This window comes from Puma concolor, chromosome B2 (genome assembly GCF_028749965.1).
Source record: "Puma concolor isolate L17-30 chromosome B2, mPumCon1.1.hap2, whole genome shotgun sequence".
NCBI lineage: Eukaryota > Metazoa > Chordata > Mammalia > Carnivora > Felidae > Puma > Puma concolor.
The window spans coordinates 101,431,329-101,454,259 of record NC_141671.1 but is presented as its reverse complement, the minus strand read 5'-3'; the positions used below and the strand labels follow the sequence as shown (position 1 = coordinate 101,454,259).

General features: G+C 37.6%; 1 protein-coding gene across 7 annotated transcripts in view; it reads left to right on the top strand.

Moving 5' to 3' along the window:
* CDK19 (cyclin dependent kinase 19) overlaps nt 1–22,931 on the top strand; it is a 194,462-nt gene that overhangs the window by 74,016 nt on the left and 97,515 nt on the right. Inside the window, exon 1 of one of the 7 annotated variants that reach the window (XM_086707594.1) lies at nt 21,703–21,740. The exons of the other annotated variants lie outside the window; for them this stretch is intronic. Within the exon in view, the coding sequence (XP_086563720.1) occupies nt 21,708–21,740 (33 nt within the window). The 5' untranslated portion in view covers nt 21,703–21,707. Of the gene's footprint in view, nt 1–21,702; nt 21,741–22,931 lie in introns of those variants that run through there. 7 annotated transcript variants of the gene reach the window in all.

Here is a 22,931-nt window from a genome sequence, read left to right as displayed (position 1 = left end):
GAGGCAGGAAATCTGTAGACCTAAGTGTCTCTTGGCCTGAATAGCTAATTAGCCATGAGTGCCAGTTTCCTTATTTGTGAAATAAGGGAATTCTAAAGTCTCTTCTAGTCATAAACTCTTTGCTTTCAGAATGGGAACTTCTCACTAGACTGTGCACACTTTAAGGGGCAGGGACTCTGTCTTTTCATCCTCAGTTCCTACTGTAGTGCTTGGCATATAGCAGGTGGTCCATAAATGTTTGCTGAATAAATAAATGAATAAACAATAAAAAAAATTCTACTGGCAGTCCATGATCCTGAGTTTGCTTTAGAGTATATTGTTTCGGGCGCCTAGGTGGCGCAGTCGGTTGAGCGTCCGACTTCAGCCAGGTCACGATCTCGCGGTCCGTGAGTTCGAGCCCCGCGTCAGGCTCTGGACTGATGGCTCGGAGCCTGGAGCCTGTTTCCGATGCCGTGTCTCCCTCTCTCTCTGCCCCTCCCCCGTTCATGCTCTGTTTCTCTCTGTCCCAAAAAAAAAAAAAAAAAAAAAACCAAAAAAAAAAAAAAAACGTAGAGTATATAGTTTCAAAAATTCCAAGTTGGCAGTTTTCTGTTAGCTATTAAGTGGTATTTGTAATGGCCTATCAGAATAAGCATTTGGTAAGTGATTTTTAATTTTCTAAAATCCTAAACATTATTATCTCAACCAATATGAATATGGTGTGCAATTTTGCTATTTTATTGTACCATAATCGAGTATAACATGAGTTCACTTCTTCTGAGTTCATTGGGGGAAAAAGAGCCTGATATGTAAGGTATTAATTATTAGGAAGTGAAAACCCAGTTGTAGATGTTCTTTTTGAAACAGAGACTTCTGTATGATGAGGACTCCATGGGTTACCTTTTCTCTGCATTCTCACTAGCAGTTGTTCTCTCTTGTCTTTTTGATGGTAGTCATTATACAGGTGTGAAGTGGTATCTAAGTTGTGGTTTTGCTTTTCACTTCCTTGATGATTAACAATATTGAGCACCTTTTCATATACCTGTTGGCCATTTGCATTTTGTCTTTGGAAAAATGTCTGTTTAGTTCCTCTGCCTATTTTTTCTTTCTTTTTTGCTATTGAGTTGTAGGAGTTTCTGATATATTTTGGACATTAACTTTTTATTAGATGTATGGTTTGCGAATATTTTCTCCCATTCTGTACGTTGCCTTTTCATTTTGTTGATTGTTTATTTTGCTGTGCAGAAGCTGGGAAAGCATGACCCCTCTCAGTCTTCATATTTTTATTGAGAATTTGCTTAATAGACCTTCAGAAAGTATGTAGTTTCTAGATTGAATAGTATTTTATCACTACCTAAGTGACCTAGCCCCAATGTGATAGTGATTTTGACACAAGTTTAACATGGATGTTATTATGTAGTGGCTAAGTGCATACATCCTTCTTTGGACATTATAAGCCTGCTAACACAGTTGTATAATTATTACTTTATGTAGTTGTCTTTCAATCATACAGAAGAAAAAAAAGTTACAAACAAAAATATGTTTGTGCTTTTTTTTTTTTTTAATCCATGTTTTCCTCTTTACCAGAGCTCTTTATTTTCTGTGTAGGTGAATTAATGTCTGTAGTCCTTTCATTTTAACTGAAGGTGTCCATTTAGTATATTTTTATAAAACAAATCTGCTAGTGATGAATTGTCTCTCATTTTTGTATTTGGGAATGTCATAATTGCTTCTTCTGTTTTCCTTCCTCACCTGGTTCTCCTTTGATTTTTTGCAGGATAGTTTTGCTGGATACAGAATTCTTGTTTGACAGTCTTTTTCTCATCACTTTGGCTATATTAACCCACTGCATTCTGGTCCTCATAGTTTCTAATGAGACGTCACTAGTGAATTTTATGAGAATCTCTTGTACATGAGGAGTTATTTTTCCTGTTGCTTTCAAGATTCTCTTTTTGTCTTTTGACAGTTTGATTATATGTGTGTAAGTGTAGATTCTGTTTGGAGTTTGTTGAGTTCTTGAATGTGTAGATTACTGTTTTTCATCTAATTTTGGAAGTTTTCAGCCATCATTTCTTCAGATGTTCTTTCTGCCTCTTTCTTTCTCTCCTTTCTTCTTAAGACTCCCATCATATACACGTTTATAGGCTTGATGGTGTCCTATAGGTTTCAGAGGCTCTGTTTGTTTTTCCTAATTATATTTTTCTATTTATCGTACAGATACTTTAAATTGCTTACCTTCAAGTTTGCTTATTCTTTGTTCTGCCAACTCCAATATGCTGCTGAAATTTTTATTTTAGTTATTGTACTTTTCAACTCCAAAATTGCCATATGCTTCTTTCTTCTTCTTTTTTTTAAATTTCTTTCAGAGAGGGAGAGAGAACAAGCATGAACTGGGGAAAGGGGCAGAGGGAGAGGGAGAGGGAGAGAGAGAGAGAGAGAGAAAGAGAGAGAGCCTCAAGCAGACTCCCTGCTCTGCATAGTGTACAATGTGGGATTCAATCCCATGACCCTAGTATTATGACCTGAGCCCAAACCAAGAGTCAGACACTCAACTGACTGAGCCACCCAGGTACCCTGCCGTATGTTTCTTTTTAACAGACTTTATTTTTTGGAGCAGTTTTAAGTTTACAGCAAAATTGAGTAGAAAGTCTAGAGATTTCCCATATATTCCCTATTCCACACATGCATAGCCTACCTCATTATCAATATCCCCCACCAGAGTGGTAGATTTGTTCAACCTATGTTGATATCCAGAATTCATAGTTTACATTAGGGTTCACTCTTGGTATGGTATGTTCTAAGGGTTTGAACAAATGTTTAATGATATGTATTTTCCATTATTGTAGCATACAGAATAGTTCCACTGCCTTAAAAATCATTTATGCTCTGCCGTTTATCCTATACCCCCACCCCCACCCCCTCCCTGGCCCCTGGAAACTACTGATCCTTTTACTATTTTCATGGTTTTGTCTTTTCCACAATGTCATATAGTTGGAATCATAGAGTATGTAGCCTTTTCAGATTGGCTTCTTGGACTTGGTAATGGACATTTCACATTCCTCCATCTTTTTCATGGCTTGGTAGCTCATTTCTTTTTAGCACTAAATAATATTCCATTGTCTGGGTGTACTATAGTTTGTATATCCATTCATCTACTGAAGTACATCTTGGTTGCGTCCGAGTTTTGGCAATTATGAGTAGAGCTGCTGTAAACATTGTGTGCAGGCTTTTTGTAGACATAACTTTCAGTTCTTTTGGGTAAACCCCCAAGAGCACAATTGCTGGATGGTATGGAAAGAGTTTGTGTACTTTTGTAAGAAACCACAAAACTATCATCCAAAGTGGCTCTATCATTTTGTATTCCCACCAGCAATGAATGAAAATTCCTGTTGCTCTCCATCCTTGCTAGCATCGTGTTCTGGATATTAACCATTCTGATAGGTATGTAGTGGTGACTTATTGCTGTTTAATTTGAGACTCTGCTCTAGCCTTCATATCGTGTTGGTATAGCCTTAAGAGATGAGAAATTAGAGCCTTTTTTAGCTATTTCCTGGACATGCCCACAGCTCTGCACATGGGCATAGCTAACAGTCTTTTTTCCCCTAGTTCTATTTTTCCTACCCACTTCCATTTATAAAAAATTCGAGAAAATGCAAAGTAATCTATCGTGGTAGATAGTAGGTTAGTGATTGCCTGAGGATGGGAAAGGAAACGAGGAAATATTACAAAGGAGTATGAGGTGTCTTTGGAGAATGTAAGTCTTCATCATATTGATTGTCATGATGGTTTCATGGGTGTGTAGTACAAAAAAAGCTCATAAATGCTATGCTTAAAATTTGGGGGAGAACCAATAAAGCTATATGGGTTTATTAGTGGGTAAAGGGTCTGTAAATGAGGAATTTGTAAAACCCAGTGGATCACAAGCATAGCTGGAGGTCTTGACCTTGAATAGGAAATGGAACAGCTAGTTTGTCTTCTGAAACTCCAGTGAAAGAAGACAGGATAGTGTCAACGTATGTCAGTTTGCTAGGGGGATGATAAGGTAGTTACATTTTTGTGTGCCTCTTTCTTGTGGGTGTGCTGTTAAGCGATGAGCCTTTGAGGTAATTGATGAAGGATATGTGAAAATTTGCTGATCAAAGATAAGATTATAGAAGCATTATAGTCCATCTAAAGTAGTTGGTGAGTCATGGGACCAATCTGCAGGATTGTACAGTTCTCTTCATTAGCAGCCCAGTGTAAGAAGGCAGAATTGGATTTTTCTGTTTGACTTGGTAGAACAGAGAAGGTAAGCTGGTTGAGAGTCAAGGGGTGAAGAGGGACGGCTAGATGGAGGAGAATGTAGACAACACCATAAATTAAAGTGTAGATAGAGCTTGTTTCTGCTTTTTTTCTTCTCTATCCCATGATATATATAACTCCTAGTATTTTCTAGTTCATATAGTCTCACATAGGCAAGAGGCTCTTCATGTGGAGAACATTAGGAACATTTCACTCATTACTCTAAAATGGTGGAACTGCTGTCCATAGAATTTCAGAGAGCAGGGTTGGAAGATGAGAAAAGAAGTCAAAGAACTTGCAGCCATGGAATGAACTTGGAAGAATGTGTACAGAATGGGAAGATGTTTAAGAACTACAATGTGTTGGGTGCCTGGGTGACTTGGTCAGGTAAGTGTCTGACTCCAACTCAGGTCATGATCTCAGGGCTCGTGGGTTGAAGTCCTGCATCAGTCTCTGTGCTGACAGCTTAGAACCTGGAGCCTGCTTCAGATTCTGTGTCTCCCTTTCTCTCTGCTCCTCCCCTGCTCATGCTCTCTCTCTCTCTCTCTCTCAGAAATAAATAAACATAAAAAAATTTTTAAAAAGAACTAAAATGTGTTATTACTTCAAGTCTCATTTATAAAGAATGCCATATCACATAAAAATTTTTTTTCAATGTTTATATATTTTTGAGAGAGAGAGAGAGAGTGTGTGAACAGGGAAGGGACAGAGAGAGAGGGAGACACAGAATTTGAAGTGGGCTCCAGGCTCTGAGCTGTCAGCACAGAGCCTGATGCGGGGCTCAAATTCATGAACTGTGAGATTGTGACCTGAGCCGCAGTAGGATGCTTAACTGACTGAGCCACCCAGGCGTCCCAGCCATATCACATTTAAATTTCATTTGAACCTTATTTGTACTTGTGTATAGTGCTTACAGTTCATGATATGCCATCACAGGGAGTAATTCTGGGTGATGGACATATCAGGAACATGTGAACATTAACATTTTTAGCCTGAGATTAAAGGGAAGTTCTAATGTAAAGTTTATTACCTTTGTGTCTTATGTAATCATAAGGTTGCTGGATTAGAAATGTGGTGAATGCCATTAATTCACATCTCATTAATTTGCTTCCTGGTTATGAAATTCAAATATGTTCATTATAAAATTCTCAGACAGGGGGTGCCTGGCTGGTTCAGTCTAAGTAGCATACAACTCTTGATCTCCAGGTTGTATGTTTGAGCCCTGCATTGGGAGTAGAGATTACTTGAATAAATAGACTTAAAAGAAAGAAAATAAAATAATCAGACAGTATGGGAAAAGCATGTTGAAAGCATCTATTATGCTAAGTTAGACATACTCACTATTAACATTTTGTGTATAGTCTTCTAGACTTTTTTCTTTGCAAAAATATAGATTTTTTTTCCCCATAAGAGTGAAGATTCCATTAATTTTATATAACATGTAATTTTATCTGGAGTGATACAAAGGTAAATTTCAACTATCAAAATAAATTGGTAGAACATTTACTCATCATACTAGGTTCTGTGGGCTGTAAGAAAGATTTAAAAATCTAACTCCCGAGGGAGTAGCTGGCTGGCTCAGTCAGTAGAGAATGCGACTCTTGATCTTGGGGTTGTGAGTTCGAGCCCCATGTTGGGTGTAGAGATTACTTAAAAATAAAATCTTCAGGTGCCTGGGTGGCTCAGCAGTTAAGGTTTCAACGAGATTTTGGCTCAGATCATGATCTTATGGTTCATGAGATTGAGTCCTGCGTTGAGTTCAGCACTGACAGCACAGAGACTGCTTGGGATTCTCTCTCTCCCTCTCTCCCTGCCCCTCTCCCACTTGCATACACATACTCTGTCTCTCTCAAAATAAATAAACATTTTTAAAAATAAATACAGTCTTTAAAAAGTAAAGTAAAAACTAAAAAACCCTCATGAGTACTCTTCAAAATATTGAGATGTTCTGAAAGAAAGTGAAGACAGACTTAAAGGAAAATTAGTCAGGGGAAGTAGGGCAGAGGGCATTGGCTGAGGCAGGAAGAGAACTCGAGAAAACCTGACTTCCTGTCAGACTGCTGTCTTCCTGACTGCTGGTTTTTGTTTGCCACTTCCTCATTCATCTCTGTACAGTTTTTTCCAGAGCGTATGTGACCACTGGCACCCCAGCATTGATGCTCTCCTGATGACTGGTAACAGGTGGACTGCCCCTGCCTAGCACAGAGCAGGCATGGTGGAGTGGCAGTTAAAAGACTTGCCACCATTTCTTTACCTCCCTTGCCACGCTGGTGATGTAACAGGCCACTATGGAATGCCTGGAACTCTCCCCTGTCATCAAGGAATAAGCTTTTGCTTTCTTAAAAAAAATTTTTTTTTTAACGTTTATTTATTTTTGAGACAGAGACAGAGCATGAATGGGGGAGGGGCAGAGAGAGAGGGAGACACAGAATTGGAAGCAGGCCCCGGGCTCCGAGCCATCAGCCCAGAGCCCAACGCGGGGCTCGAACTCAGGGACCATGAGATCATGGCCTGAGCTGAAGTTGGACACTTAACCAACTGAGCCACCCAGGCACCCCAAGCTTTTGCTTTCTTAACTTTATGAATTGGAATTGATAAAATGTGTGTTTGCTGGCGATTCCTTGAGAAAAACTTTAACATGTCTATGGGTAAGGCTGCAATTCTTACTAAAATATTTCTTTTCATCAACTTTTTTGTTTTCAAGTTTATCTATTTTTGAGAGAGAGAAAGAAAGCACAGGTGAGGGAGGGGCAGAGAGAGAGGGAGAGAGAGAATTCAACACAGCCTCCACATCACCAGCATGCAGCCAGGCGTGAGCCTCAAACCCACAAACTGTGAGATCATGACCTGAGCCGAAGTCGGACGCTTAAATGACTGAGCCACCCAGGCCCGCTCTTTTTGTTAAACTTAAAACTATTTCGTTAAGTTTCATATATTGAAAGTCGAGAAATAGCTGCTTATTCTCATTAAGATTTTTTAATTATATCATCTCAGTTGCTTTTATGTTGTACAGAATACAGATCTTTTTCCTTAAATATATGTCCAGCTCGATAGAAGTATAGATTTGTGCAAATAGATGTGTAATTCAGGTATTTGACCCTTTCTATGAAGGAGACAAAGTCAAAGTATAGTATTAAAAATTTTTTGTGAAAACCACTAAGGGTAGAAAGTTGTTTTTTTTTTTTTTTCCCCAGTAGATTTTTAACATGATCGTCTGTCATAATCGTCTAGAGGCAGGTGAGTGGCTCAGTCAGTGGAGTGTCTGATTCTTGGTTTCAGGCCAGGTTTTGATCTCACGGTTGGTGAGATCCAGCCCTGGGTCGGGCTCTGCGCTGACAGAGCAGAGCCTGCTTGGGATTCTCTCCCTCCCTCTCTGCCCCTTCCCCACTCGCACATGCACTCTTTCTCAAATAAGTAAACTGAAAAAAAAAAAATTAAAAAAAAAAAAAGTGAGACAACTATGCACCCCATTACTATTACTTTTTAAGTTTATCCATTTTGAGAGAGTGAGGGAGGGGCTGAGAGAGGGAGAGAGAGAACCCCAGGCAGGCTCTGCACCACCAGTGAGATGAGATGAACCATGAGATGATGACCTGAGCCGAAGTCGGATGCTTAACCAATGGAGCCACCCAGGTGCTCCCAAAGTGGATTATTTGTGAGAGGCTATACATTTAAGTTTTAAAATGTATTACTGTAGAAAATACGAAATTATAAAATTTAACATAAATTTGGTAATTCTGGATTCAGAATAAGAGATAGACGTAGGAAAACACAGTATTTTAAGACCTAAGCCTTTGGTTTCAGATTGTAAAGTGAGAGAGAATACGGACTTTGGATTCAGGTAGACTTGGAGTCCTGTCTAGACTTCACCATTACTTTTGAACATCTTGGGCAAGTGGCTCTTAGTACAAGGACCCATTTTCTAGATAGCTATAGAAATGAAACCATTTTAATTAATTACATTTAAGTATACTTGGGATTTAAAGATGAAGCTATTTTAACAGGGAATCAGCTTACATCTTGATTTGCTTCTAGGGTTGACGTTTCCAAGGAAGTGGGCCATACAACAGTCCACAGGTTGTCTGGGTTTCTCAGATTCTCTGAGGTTCTTGCTAATGTTCTAGGTCATTCTCAGCTCTACCCTATAACAGGAATATCAGCTAAATTGCACAAAGTATTTTGACAAAGTGTTTCTTTCCAAATATGTTCAAGAATCTTAAAAGTTCTTAGGAGAGAGGAGTTGCCTTTGGGAGCAGAGAGTCTGACCCTTGTATGCATTTTAGTGGTGCACAATGCACCCAAACTTTTGGGTTAAAATATATCTAATTTATAATTTTATTTCTAATTCATCCTTCAGACTATTCTGATTTATTTGGATTTGGAATTAAACATCCAATCTCTCTTTTCTTTTTTGGCCTAATAAAAATTATTAATCCTATTAACCAACTGTCAATGTATCTGATTTCTGTGGACCTTAGTTTCTTCATGTCTAAAATGGGATTAATGGTACCTAGTATCACAGAACTGTAGTAAAGATAAATTAAAGCACGTAAGCCTTTTGGTTCATAATCAGTTTCAGTGAAGGTTAGGTTTCCTCCTTTTTCTAAAATTGAATTTGTTATTGTGATAGGAAAGGAAGTTGTTGGTGGCCTTAGCTTAAATCAATAATATTAAGTAGAGGGCCAGTAAATATGCCCTTAAAAATTCAGTTACTTTATTTTGGTCTGTGAATGCTGAATTATATTACAATATACTTATAGCAGCACATACGGTTTTGCCTCCCCCCGCCCCATTCCTTCCAGTATTTCAGTCAATTAACGGAAATTGATTACGACTCTTTGTAACATAGTGTTGCTTGTTGAGAGAATATAGAACTGGTATTTTGGGGAAGGTGGAAGGCTTTATTTTTAAGCTGGTTGTTTGAAATGCCTTTTGCCTCAGGGAACACTGATAAAAATCATGCCCAGGTTACCAGCCTACCACACCAAAACCTGTTTAGCCTATAGGTAACTGAGTTATAGTACTCTAGTACTGCAGTACGAGAACTACTTATTGTTTCGGTGGAGAAACATGTTCAGAATTAAAATCTTACACGTGAGGCTGTGTCTTGTCCTAGTTTTCTAAATGGAAACAGGCTCTTCAGGTCCAAGTCCCTGGCCAGGGGTCTGAGGCATTAGAAACTAGAGTAGGGATTGGAGAAGATTAGTCAGAGGTTGTGGGGTTTTACAGCAGCCAGAGGCAAGAATAGAAATTGTATTATCCAAGCAGTGAGGACTGGGAACAAGGATTTTGGCTGGGAGGAAAAAAGGAGGGAGGGGATAATGAGGGAGCTAAGGCAGTCCAGGGGACCTGGCAGCTGGTGGGGTTTCAGGTAGTAACCAGGTAAATGAGGAATGGAGGTCCCTGGCCAGTCAGTAGCTGTCTTGAGTCAGTGGAGAGAGCTAGTGAACAGGGTAATCTAAAGTGATAGGCATCAGAAACAGGGGAAAGCCGCAAAGAAGTTAGCATAATTAGGTAAAGGAGTTTAGTTACTTCAAGTACCACTGGATTATCATAATGACATAGTTTCACATTATTCTGTTCCTTTAGCTTTATATCTCTTTTTCTGGTGACATAACCTGTTCACATTTTTAATATAGGTCTTTGACTTAAATGACAAACAAACAAACAAAAAAAAAAAACCAATCAGAATGTTGCAAAGTCAAGATAAAGTAGAACTTAAACAGATACAAGCTAGAGTTAATAGACTGTATTTTGAAAGGATGGAGATTATTGTTCAAAAGCAGATAATTCTATTTTATTATAAAGGGCAGCATGTAATGGGAATGAGATAAACTGATAGAACATAAATGTTGCTTTACAAGTTTTTGAGCATACTCAAAGAGCAACTTTGAATAGACTACTTTTCTTAGAAGACATTTGTTTTAATTAATTGGAAATTCTACAGTTTACAGATTTTACTGATATTGTTAGACGATATAGCATTCAGATAGTTGAAAGTAAATTAGCATTTGAAACAAAATAATTGCCAGAGGATTAAAATTTGCCCAAGAACATGCTAGGTATTCTTTATTAAAATTACATCAAGAAAAGGGGCACCTGGGTGGCTCAGTCGGTTAAGCATCCAACTCCGGCTCAGGTCGTGATCTCACAGTTTGTGGGTTCCAGCCCGCGTTGGGCTCTGTGCTGATAGCTTAGAGCTTCAAATTCTGTGTCTCCCTCTCTCTCTGCTCCTCCCACGCTCATGCTCTGTCTCTCTCTCCTTCAAAAATAAATAAAAACATTAAAAGAAATTTTAAAAAATTATATCAAGAAAAGAAAAAGATATTTGAAAATCTTATTTGCAGTGTAGTAAGCAACTGAGGTTTGAGTATAAGCTGTTTCATCACTTTTTTCCCTCTATAATTAAGTTCTAATTTAAAAAAATAGAAGCTTTTTTTCCTTCCAGATTGTCTGCCTTTCTGATAAGTGTGCATACCACCTTTTATTAAAGTGATCTGATTAATAAGCCTAATTTTATTTGTGGTTTTGCTCTTTGGATATTGCTGGCATGGTGTTCGCTTTAATTTATTCCCCCTCAGAAAGAATTCTTAAAGTTAGGTATTTTTAATCCAATAGAAAAAGAGGCTAAAAAGTTAAATGAGAACTTAAAAAAAGAGTGAAACATTAATGGCCAATAAATAAAAAGGATACTCAATTATATTGTCAGAGAAATAGAAACTAAAACCACAATAAGATATACTTTTTTGCCCACCAGATTGGTAACAGTATCCAGTATTTGCAATGATTTGGAATACTGGAACTGTAATACAGTGCTAGTGAAATTATAAATTATTACAACACTGGGGAAAACAGTTTGTCTAGTAAAGTTAAGATACACATACCTTGTTGTCCAGTAACTATAGCAGTGTTTCTCAATCCCAGCTGACCTAATTTTCCCTTTATAAGAATTATTCTATAGTTCCCTTTACTACCCTGAACTGAAATTCATAGATGACATAACCTATTTTCATGTGTAATTTAAAAAATGATTATATTCCTTTATTATAAAAAAAGGCGAAGAAAGTAATTTATAATGAAATAACATATTTACGTCTATTAAGAATCAGGCATTTTTATGATAATATCTAAATGCTAATCAGATCTGAGATGCATACCTAATTGTGGACCGTGTATGTAATTGAGGTGTGATACACATGTGGTTTGGGGTACCTTTGAATTACCATTGTTTTTTGTTTTGTGCTAAATATATACGGTGGTATCTGTAAATTGCTTAACTTGTGGGCTTCCCAATTCAGTAGGAGATCCTGAAAAGAAATTCTAACTGTTCCCCAGATTCTTACCTTGAATCCAGAATGTAAGTGTGAAGCTTATTTGTATGCTAAATATTTTTATCTCGTCTTGGCTGTTTCATTTCACTTCTCTTTCTCCTATTGCTTCTCCCATTTGTTGTTCCTCTTTGTATTTCTGCCTTACTTCTTAGGTATTTTCCATCTTTTTTTTCTACCATTTGCTAATAGCAGGTCTGTTCCATGACTGTAGCTGTTTGCGATTCCACAAAGACTGTTTGTACTTGTTTTATCTGTTTTTCTTCTTCTTATCTAGGACTGTCTTCCTATCTGCCCAGTTATGTAAGGTATGTAGGTTCATACTCAAAAACTTCCCAGAAGCATGAGAAAGTCCTTCATTACATAAACAATTGCTCAATTAAGTTATTAATTAATAATTTGAAATGCTTTTTTGAAAACAAAAATTTAACCAGCCATTGGACTTTTTGGAATTGAGATTTTCGTTGCTGCAGGGTTTTGTTGTTGTTCATATGTTAGCATTTTAAAGGTATTTTTAGTATATGTTAGCATTTTAAAGGTATTTTTAGTATAGATTTGCTCTGCCTTCATAATATTTAGGTCAGCGATTGTGTCTGATATATTCCCTTTTGAATCTTTGGAATCTGTCTAGTACAGTGCTTGGAACAAAGTGGGCTCTTAATAAATTATTAAATAAATGCAAGTTTATTTCCATTCGTTACTTTAACAGTATTAACAGTTGAAGGCTGTGGTGTTTGTTCTGATGTTTTCCCAGTAGTAGATTTTAAACTTTCTGCTTAGGCTAATTATTATTTGAAATATAAAATTAGATTTTGTGGACTGTTTGTATTATCTAAAATTTGGGATCCATTCTTTTTTTTTTTTTTTTTTAATATTTATTTATTTATTTTGAGAGAGTGAGAGAGAGCGTAAACGGGGGAGAGGCAGAGAGAGAGAATCCCAAGCAGGCTTCATGCTCTCTGTGGCTCAGGGCTTGATCCCATGACCGTGAGATCACTACCTGAGCCAATATTGAGAGTCCCACGCTTAACCACCTGAGCCACCGAGGCGCCCTGTGGGATCCATTTTGATTCTCCTTCCCTTATACATGTGTGATTTAGTGGATAAATAATAGAAATAATATTTATATGAATAATTATTCAAATAAGTTTGATTTTTCACAAAATACTTGAGTATCTGTTGGAATCGAGGCATTGTGTAAGTACTGAGGAAAAAGTAATGAAGAGAAATCTTCCCTTTCCCTCAAAAAGTTTAGTTTTGGAGGAGACGGATAAGAAAACACAGATTTCAGCACTATGTAGTCAATGCTATGACAGTTAAACACAGAGTGCCAGAAGACCGCCTAGCCCATTCTCGGGATTCTGGGAGGGCTCCAGAGTGATTTCGTGGTAGTATACGTTTGAAAGACACATAGGAGCTGGCTGGGTAAAGGAAGAAGGAGGGAGTGGGGAAGAGCATTTGGCCTGAGGAAACAATATGTAGGAAGGCCCAGAAGTGAGACAGAGTGGGCTTGCATGCTCTTAGTTTTCTTTATGAACAACTGTGGAGAAGCATACTGTTTTAATTCTTTTAAGCCTGTCTAATTAATTAGTATAACAGCATTATACAAATTTTGGTTGTGTTAAGCAACTGAAATTTTGGGGTTTATTTTATTCACTGCAGTAACTAGGGTCACCTTCAGTAATGTATGAATAATGAAGGTAGTATCCAAAGTTGAAACAAAAAATTGGTGTTAAGGATAATTTTTTAAGTAACAGTAGATGAACTAAAATGGATCACCTGAGTATAAGAAGTTGGAGAGAGAACATGGCGATGGGAGGTGGTAAGTGAACTGTAGTTCCATCTGAAAATATCAGAAAATCAATAATGTTTAAAGTTGGTAAGTCAATATGGTGATAATAAATACTTAGAAATAGGAAATAATCAAGAGAACCCAAACCAGAAAAAGTTAAAAGTAGTTGAATATAGGGAAGGGGAGGGGTGGATCAGAGGACTGTTTAATTATAGTCTCTGCTATGTTGTTTTGTTTTTGAACACTATAAATATATTATGTTGATGAAAAAATGAAAGAATGGCTAAAATTCAGAAGAGTGATTATACTGTTGTTGGGGAGATATCCTCCATATTGGAGTAACTGGTACAGGTGAAAGCATAAAATGGTGTAGCCACTCTGGTAAAAAATTTGGCAGATTCTGATGAATTTATACATATACCTATTGTATGAGCCAGCAGTTCCGTTTGTAGGTGTATATATCCAAGAAAAATAACACCTATGAGTGTAGAATACTTGTAAAGAATGTTCCTAACAGCTTTATTCATAATAGCCCCAATCAGAAAATAACTCAAATGTCCATCAATAGGAAAATGAATAAACAGTTTATAGTATATCTATAGAGAAGATTACTACTCAACTGGAAAAAAGAAAACTGATACAGTAACATGGATAAATCTCAGAAATGTTAAGTTGAATAAAAGAAAACAGACTCAAAAGAGTACATATGCGTATGATCTCATTTTATGAAATTCAGGAATGATAGAAATACCTATTGTGATAGAAATTGGACTGTGGTTGCTTGGAGTTGGAGGAAAGGTTGAGTGGAAAGGGGCTCATGGGAACTTTATGGGGTGATGGAAATATTCTGTCTTGATCTGGTTGATGGTTAAATAGCTGTATATGTTTGTCAGAATTCAAGCCGATCGCTTAAGAGTTATGCATTTTACTGTAAGTAAATCATCCCTCAATAAAATACTAGTAGTCTAAAAAACACAAAATAAAAGCTACAGAGTTTGAGGCATTACAGGAACAAAAGAAGTCTAATATGGTTGGGTCGAGAGGAAGAGTTGGAGGTAGGAATGTTAGTGTTACGCGGGGGCCATCTTGAATGACTTTGTAAATTACTAAGGCTTATCCTAAGAATATCAGGAAGCCATTGAAGGTTTTTAAGAGAGACAGTATTAAGTTCGATTTTAAAACCATCCTTGCCTTCTCAGTGCACTGGAGAGGGGCAAGAATGGACATAGGAAGACTTGTTAAGAAGCTTTTGCTGAAGCCAAAATGAAAGATGATAGTGGTTTGTATTGGAGTGTACTAAAGGGGTTGGAGGAAGCAGACATTTAGTGATGGGGAATGCAAGAGAAGACAAGGCTGACCACGTTGTTTCTCTCTTGATCAGCTAGGTGGTTGATGGCATGATATACTGAGCAGAAGAGCAGAGGTAGGCAAGAGGTGCAGAGGTTAGGGGAAGATGGTGACCTGATTTCACAGATTTGATTGCTTAGTTTTGGGAAAGATACAAAAGATGATATAATAGTAATATAGTTAGAAATATAATAAGACTAAAATTTCAAGGAATTATTACAGTCTAAATTATTATTTCTTTCTTTCTGCTCAAGCTGTTCATTATCCCTTCTCTTTTCTCTTCAGACATAGATGACTTGCCATCCATAGTCTATACAAAATACAACCACTTTAAAAAAAAGATAGTTTATACAAATAGAAAAGAGGAAGTTGGGTGGTTTTATTCAAGAGAATGGTTTTCCAGGTAACTCTCCATATTAAAAAAAATTTTAGTGTTTATTTTTGAGAGAGAGAGAGAGAGAGAGAGAGACAGTGTGAGCAGGGGCAGGGGAGGGGCAGAGAGAGAGGGAGACACAGAATTCAAAGCAGGCTCCAGACTTCGCACTGTCAGCACAGAGCCTGACGTGGGGCTTGAACTCATGAACTGTGAGCTCATGACCTGAGCTGAAGTCAGATGCTTAACTGACTGAGCCACCCAGTCGCCCCTCCATATTTAATAGTCAACCATAGAGTATTGAAGTTATCAGACTCCCTTATGGGAGAGACTGCAAAGAGCCCAGTGCTATTATATTCTTTTCTAAAAATTGAGATATAATTCACATACCATAAAACACATCATTTTAAAGTGCACAGTTCATTGATTTTTAGTATATTCACACAGTTGTGCAACCATCACTACTGTCTCATTCCAGAACATTTTCATTATACCATAAAGAAAACTTGAGCCTCCCAGTGGTAGTCATTTCCCTTCCCCCATTCCTCTCAGCCCCTGGCAACCACTAATCTACTTTCTGTCTTTATGGATTTGCCTGTATTCTTTCTATATTAGCCTATCTCCATTATCATCATAGCTCATCATTCTATAGTCCAGAAATTCTCAAACTTCATGGGCCTACATATGACCTAGAGATCCTATTCAAAGACAGCGATATATGACCTGGTTCTCTCCCTCACTGAGCTTATATGCTGGTCATATGCTGGTTAAGTGAGATAAGACACATTTTTGAGTATAGTAAATGCTACCAGGTTGTGAATGAATCCATTCTGAAGGAATGGTAGAGTAAGTGGAGTGAGGCCACTTTGGTCATGGTGTTCTCAAAGTTTCACAGGTAAGAAAGTAGTTAAGATGGACTTTAAAGGATGAGTGTGGGGAGGACAGGAAAGCATTCTAACAGTAAGTGGGGAAATAAGGTAGTCAGTGGAAAGGAGGGGGTGGCAGGGGTCTGGGTGGTCAGTTACTAATTCTGAAAGACTAGTAGAGTCGTAAGTGGAGTGAGGCTACTTTGGACATGGGGTTCTCAAAGTTTCATAGATAATATTAGTATTAGATTATCATTAATCACAACTCAACCAAATGTTTTTTATATCTAAGTGGACTTTTATCATGTGTTTTTATATCCTTCATGAGAAATTGTCTTCTGTAACATAATTCTATCTTATATGGTTCTGCCTTTCCTGCTTATTAAAAGTTCATATTGTTTAAACTCAGTATTATATTGTTGACCTGTAATATGGTTATTAACACTTTTCAGATATGCCATGTAGTAATGGCTATCCTTTCCAGCTTGGTATTTTAGGGAAAAAATGGCATCTGATTTAATTTATATCAGAGTACCTTGTAGACTTTATGGTTTTATGCTAATACTTTAGCATAAAATATTGTTATTAACCTTTTCATATGTTCCATGTTACTATTTTGTTTTAATTTTTTTTAACATTTATTTATTTTTGAGTGAGAGAGAGAGACGAAGCACAAGCAGAGGAGGGACAGAGAGAGAGGGAGACAGAGAATCAGAGTCAGGCTCCAGGCTCTGAGCGGTCAGCACAGAGCCCAATGTGGGCTTGAACCCACGAACATATCATGACGCTGAAGTTGGATGCTTAACTGATTGAGCCACCCAGGCGCCCCAACCATGTTACTATTTAGAACGTGCAAGTAAATATTTGCTCTATAGCAAAAAGATTGCCATCAGTGGACTTTGTTCCTTCTAAATCTTTGTTTTAGGGATCTGAAGAGTGTCATTCTTTGTGGCAAGATATATTTTGGAAGTGTATAGTGCTCTTTCTTTTCCACTTAATTATAAACTGTTTGCTATAAGCAAATATATAGTTCTTTATTAACATAGATAAAATAAACTTAAGCCACTAGTTTAAAACATTTTTCTTGGGGCACCTGGCTGGCTCAGTTGGTTAAGTCTCCGCCTCTTGGTTTCATCTCAGGTCATGATCTCACGGTTGGTGGGTTCAAGCCCCCAGTCATGCTCTGCACTGATGGCGAGGAGCCTACTCCAGATTTTCTGTCTCCCTCTCTTCCTGCCCGCACCCTCCCCTCTCAAAAATAAACATTAAACCACCACCAACAACAAATTTTTTTCTTGATTACCCAATAAAGATAAGATATAAGGAAAACACCCACTTCAATAGCTTTCATTAGGTAGGGAACATATTCAGGTTTTACCTGTTATGAGTTATTACTTAATCAATTCCCCCAGCACAATTTTCTTCAGGCTAGAGTTGAAAGAATGCTTTACTTTGATTCCGAGGGCTTTCCAAAATTATGAATGGGAATGGCTTTTTCATAGTTTTCCCCTACATCTTTGTCCTTTTCTTCTTTAACTCTTGGAAGAAGGATCTGATTACAGCTGTTTACTCAAAACAGCTGGCATCAATTGCCTTCTCTACTGCTCTCCTATTATCTCCTAAAATGTCTCCTACTGCCTTCCCTACCATGTACAGAAAGAAAAAGGTGTATGAAGCTCTGTTGCAGCATGATTGTAATGGTTGCAATGTGAAATATTCGGGTACTCTTCCCACCCCCTTTTCTCTTTACTTTTTCTTTACCTCATTGTTCTTTGAAGCTACTGGTGTTTTAAAATGGTATTAAAATATTGTTTCCATAGCAACACCTTACCAATTTCTTATGGCAAACACTGCGTCTTTCACAAGTTGGGTTGAGAAAGAGAAATGCTTTCAGGAAGAGTTTATTTATAAAATCAAGCCAACAGAACATAACTGTTTATTTTTAAAAAAAAGCATTTTAAGCAGACTGTAACAGAGGATCTTACCCATCGAGGTAAAGTGAGCTTCCCAGTGGGTTTCTTGCTTATGTAAAAGTTCAGTTTTGAATTTGTATTAAATTGACATTTGCCCCTCATAATTAGACTTGAACAGCTTAAATAAAAAACGGAAATCCTTCCAAATTCCAGTTAAATAATTTTTAAGTTCTTCTTAATGCAAGACTTGTACCCAGAAGTTTGTCTGCTGCTTATAAGATTGTTTGAGCCAAGAGCAATGCCCGTAATACTCTTTTAATGATTTTCCAACCTCTTAGGTGGCATGGTGGATTTTGTTCAGGATCTATACCTCTGATTTCTTTTCTTTTCTTTTTTCTTCTAATTTGTGTGTGTATGTGTCTGCCCATTTGTAAAAGCGATGTCAAGTAATTTTAAGTATTTTTTATTAAAATTTTTTTTAATGTTTATTTTTGAGAGAGAGAGAGAGAGACAGACAGACAGACAGACAGACACCAAGTGTGAGCAGGGGAGGGGCAGAAAGATGGAGACACAGAATCTGAAGCAGGCTCCAGGCTCCGAGCTGTCAGCACAGAGCCCAATGCAGGGCTCGAACTCATGAACAGTGAGATCATGACCTGAACTGAAGTCAGACACTTAACTGACTGAGCCACCCAGGTGCCCCTTAAATATTTTTACATTTAAATTTTATAAATTAGATCATCCATTTTAAGCTGCTTCTTACTATCTGTTGACTTTTGGTGATACTCAGTTTCATCTCAGCATTTAATTCATTATTTTTTGAAGAAGGTTTAGGGAAGACATTATGTTTATAAAATTATTAAATCCATGTTTTCCTCTTCTAGTTACTTTAGTTTTCTTTTTTTTTTTTAAGTTTTTATTTAAATTCCAGTTAGTTGACATACAGTGTATGTTTCATGTATACAGTACAGTGATTCAGCACTTCCGTACATCAGCCAGTGCTCATCACAAGTGCCCTCCTTAATCCCCATCCCCTGTTCCCCCCATTACCCCCACACCTCCCATCTGGTAACCATTAGTTTGTTCTCTGTAATTAAGAGTCTGTTTCTTGGTTTGCCTCCCTCTTTTTTTCCCCTTTGCTCATTTGTTTTGTTTGTTAATTTCCACATATGAGTGAAGTCATATGGTATTTGTCTTTTTCTGACTTAACACTATATTCTCTAATTACTTTAGTTTTCTTGCTGTAAATTTGGTTTAATTCTTATTAACCGAGAATTTTTGGCTTTTTCAAAATTCCAAAAGCATATATTCTAGTTTGGCTACCGTTCTCTTTCCATTCTCTTGCTGGAATTTTTGAAAGGTTTGAATCCATAAGAAATCCTTTGAAGCCACCGTAGATTATATTTTTGGAGGTATAGATACATTTATGGAGGTTGTATTTAATGTACTTCAATTACTGGTTCATTCAATAAATTCCATATGTGTAGATATAATAGTGAAGAACAACACTGAGAGTAATAATTCTGTCCTGATAGAGTTTACAGAATGGATTTCAGCTGGAGACTTACTATTTTGAGTACTTTTGTGAATACCCTTTGCCTTTGCTCACTTGGCTCTCTATTCATATCTCTGTATTTCACAGTGCCAATTTGGAAGACCCCACTGGCTGATACCTTCTTCATGTCTGTATAATTTAGAATTCTGGGTGATTTCATATATTTCATTTTCTAGCTAGATGTCTATATATTAGTACTTTCTGATGTTGCACTATAGTTTCAGTCATATTTAATTCAGGCACAGAAACCAAAACTTAATCTTATCTAACTATGTATCTTCTCTGATGCCTTTTTTGTAATAGCTCAAGATGTACCCAACTTGATTACCAAACCTTGTTAATTTTTCTCTCAAAAAGTTTTTCCTCTTTACCTTTCTCATTTTATTTTTACTGCCTTCATCTAAGCCCTCTTTGTGCCTAAACTTTAGCAGCAGAGTATTCTCCCTTCTTGCCTGTCCTGGCCTCAACACAGCCACTGGATTAGTCTTCTTAAAAAAAATTTTTTTTTTTTAACGTTTATTTATTTTTGAGACAGAGAGAGACAGAGCATGAACAGGGGAGGGACAGAGAGAGAGGGAGACACAGAACCGGAAACAGGCTCCAGGCTCTGAGCTGTCAGCACAGAGCCCGACGCGGGGCTCGAACTCACGGACCGCGAGATCGTGACCTGAGCCGAAGTCGGCCGCTTAACTGACTGAGCCACCCAGGCGCTCCTGGATTAGTTTTCTTAAACTGTAGATGTGATTGTATCCCTTCCCTACTCCACAGTGTTTCTAGCTGGAACAAGAACCATACGTTGTTAAGATTTGGGGAGGAGGAAGGGATGGGCAACTCAACTTTGTTGTGCCTGAGGATCAGCAGGTCAGTGGTTGGTCATGCTTTTTTTTTTTTTTAATGTTTGTTTATTTTTGAGAGCGAGTGGGGGGGGAAGGGGCAGAGAGAGACACAGAATCTGAAGCAGGCTCCAAGCTCCAAGGTGTCAGCACAGAGCCTGAACCGTGAGATGATGACGTGAGCCAAAGTCAGAATCTCGACCAACTGAGCCATAGCCACCCCAGGTTAGTGATGCTTTTCAATCCTCACCAAGTTATGTACTTGTTTTTTTTTTTTTTTTCTTTAAGTTTATTTATTTATTTAGAGAGAGAGGCAGGGAGGGGCAGAAAGAGAGAGAGAGAGAATCGCAAGGAGGCTCTGTGCTGTCAGCACTGGGTCCATCACGGGGCTCTATCCTGTGAACTGTGAGATCGTGACCTGAGCCCAAATCAAGAGTTGGATGCTTAACCGAGTCACCCAGACACCCCAGTACTTGTTTCTTTGATGTGTGTTTTTTCTTTTTCTCTCTTTATTTCCAGACACTAGAACAGATAGGAATCTTCTGAATAATCGAGCTAGATGGGTTATTTCCGAACCAGTTTCTATTGCCTTGAGTCCGTGATTACACTTTAGTAAGACTTCATTTACTTTTTTGCATTTTTTTTTTTTAATTTTTTTTTTCAACGTTTTTATTTATTTTTGGGACAGAGAGAGACAGAGCATGAACGGGGGAGGGGCAGAGAGAGAGGGAGACACAGAATCGGAAACAGGCTCCAGACTCTGAGCCATCAGCCCAGAGCCTGACGCGGGGCTCGAACTCACAGAGCGCGAGATCGTGACCTGGCTGAAGTCGGACGCTTAACCGACTGCGCCACCCAGGCGCCCCTTTTTTTGCATTTATAATGGCTAGTTTTTATTATTCTCTTTTAAAACTAGTTTGTTTAGAATGTTTATATATTTTCTAGTCTTTTAGCTTGTGCAGTAAAAGTTCACCATCAATTGTAGACTACATATAGAAGATATATCAGGTGTTGTTGTACTTTATTAATCATTCTTTCTAACTAGTGGGAAGAGATTAATTCTCACAAGGGAAAAGAAATCACAATTTATATAAGCAATTTATCTAGCTTATGACCTGTTCATATAATTTCTGTGGGACTTACTTAAGAGTTGAAGCATAAAATGCCTTTAATGTCATTTGTGAAAATCAGGAATGGTTAGTGTAAGTTTTGATTTATGTATTTAAAAATTTTCGTGGTAGACATAATTTTATCACACTTTTCCAGTCTTTTGTAGATAGGAAGACTAACTTTGTTTAGGTTAAAAACATGCAAGTTTAGAAATGAGATTAACTCCCCCTCTCTTCCCTTGAGGTAGTTATTCCAGTAAGGATTGTTGCCTAACACCTATTACAAAACTCAGTGGCATAAAACACACTTTTTATTATGCACATAGGTACTATGAGTTTGGAACTCCAAAGGGGCACAGTGAGGGTAAGTTTTCTCAGCTCTTCTGATGATGGGGGTTGCAGTTGAAAAAATCTGAAGGTTGGGATCAACTGTTGGGGGCTGGAATACTTTGGATAATTATTTGATAATTTTAAAGTTTGTCACTCTCATATCTGGCATCTTGGCTGGGAGGACTTGAAGAGACGAGGGCCATTGACCAGAGTACATACATGTGGCCTTGCTTCTGTGCAACGTGGTGGCCTCAGCATAGGCAGATCAAGCTTAAGTGTCAGTGTGAACAAGAAGAAGGTTGCATTGTTTTGTTTTTGGATAAAGCCTCACAAGCTATGCATTTCATATCTGCTGCATTTGGTTGGTTACAAGTGAGGCATATCTGCATCCATATAGACTTCACCTCTTGCTGGGATGGTGGCAATTTCTAGAGAGCATTTGGTCCCAGAGATACTGTTATGGCCATCTTTGGAAGATACATTCTGCCACAGTAGTCAAGTCCGATATTTGCTAGTATTTTTCATTTCAAATGCATATAAATAAATAATAAAAGTAAATAATAAATAATGAATAAATAAGTAAATAAATAATAAATAAAAATAAATAAAAGACCAGGAATTCTTTTTTTTATTATTGATATATTTTATTTTATTTTATTTTTTATTTTTTAAAATTTACATCCAAATTAGTTAGCATATAGTGCAACAATGATTTCAGGAGTAGATTCCTTAGTGCCCCTTACCCATTTAGCCCATCCCCCCTCCCACAACCCCTCCAGTAACCCTCAGTTTGTTCTCCATATTAATGAGTCTCTTCTGTTTTGTCCTCCTCCCTGTTTTTATATTATTTTTGTTTCCCTTCCCTTATGTTTATCTGTTTTATCTCTTAAAGTCCTCATATGAGTGAAGTCATATGATTTTTGTCTTTCTCTAATTTCACTTAGCATAATACCCTCCAGTTCCATCCACGTAATTGCAAATGGCAAGATTTCATTCTTTTTGATTTCCGAGTGATGCTCCATTGTATATGTGTACCACATCTTCTTTATCCATTCATCCATCGATGGACATTTGGGCTGTTTCCATACTTTGGCTATTGTCGATAGTGCTGCTGTAAACATGGGGGTGCATGTGTCCCTTCAAACAGCACACTTGTATCCCATGGATAAATGCCTAGTGGTGCAATTGCTGGGTCGTAGGGTAGTTCTATTTTTAGTTTTTTGAG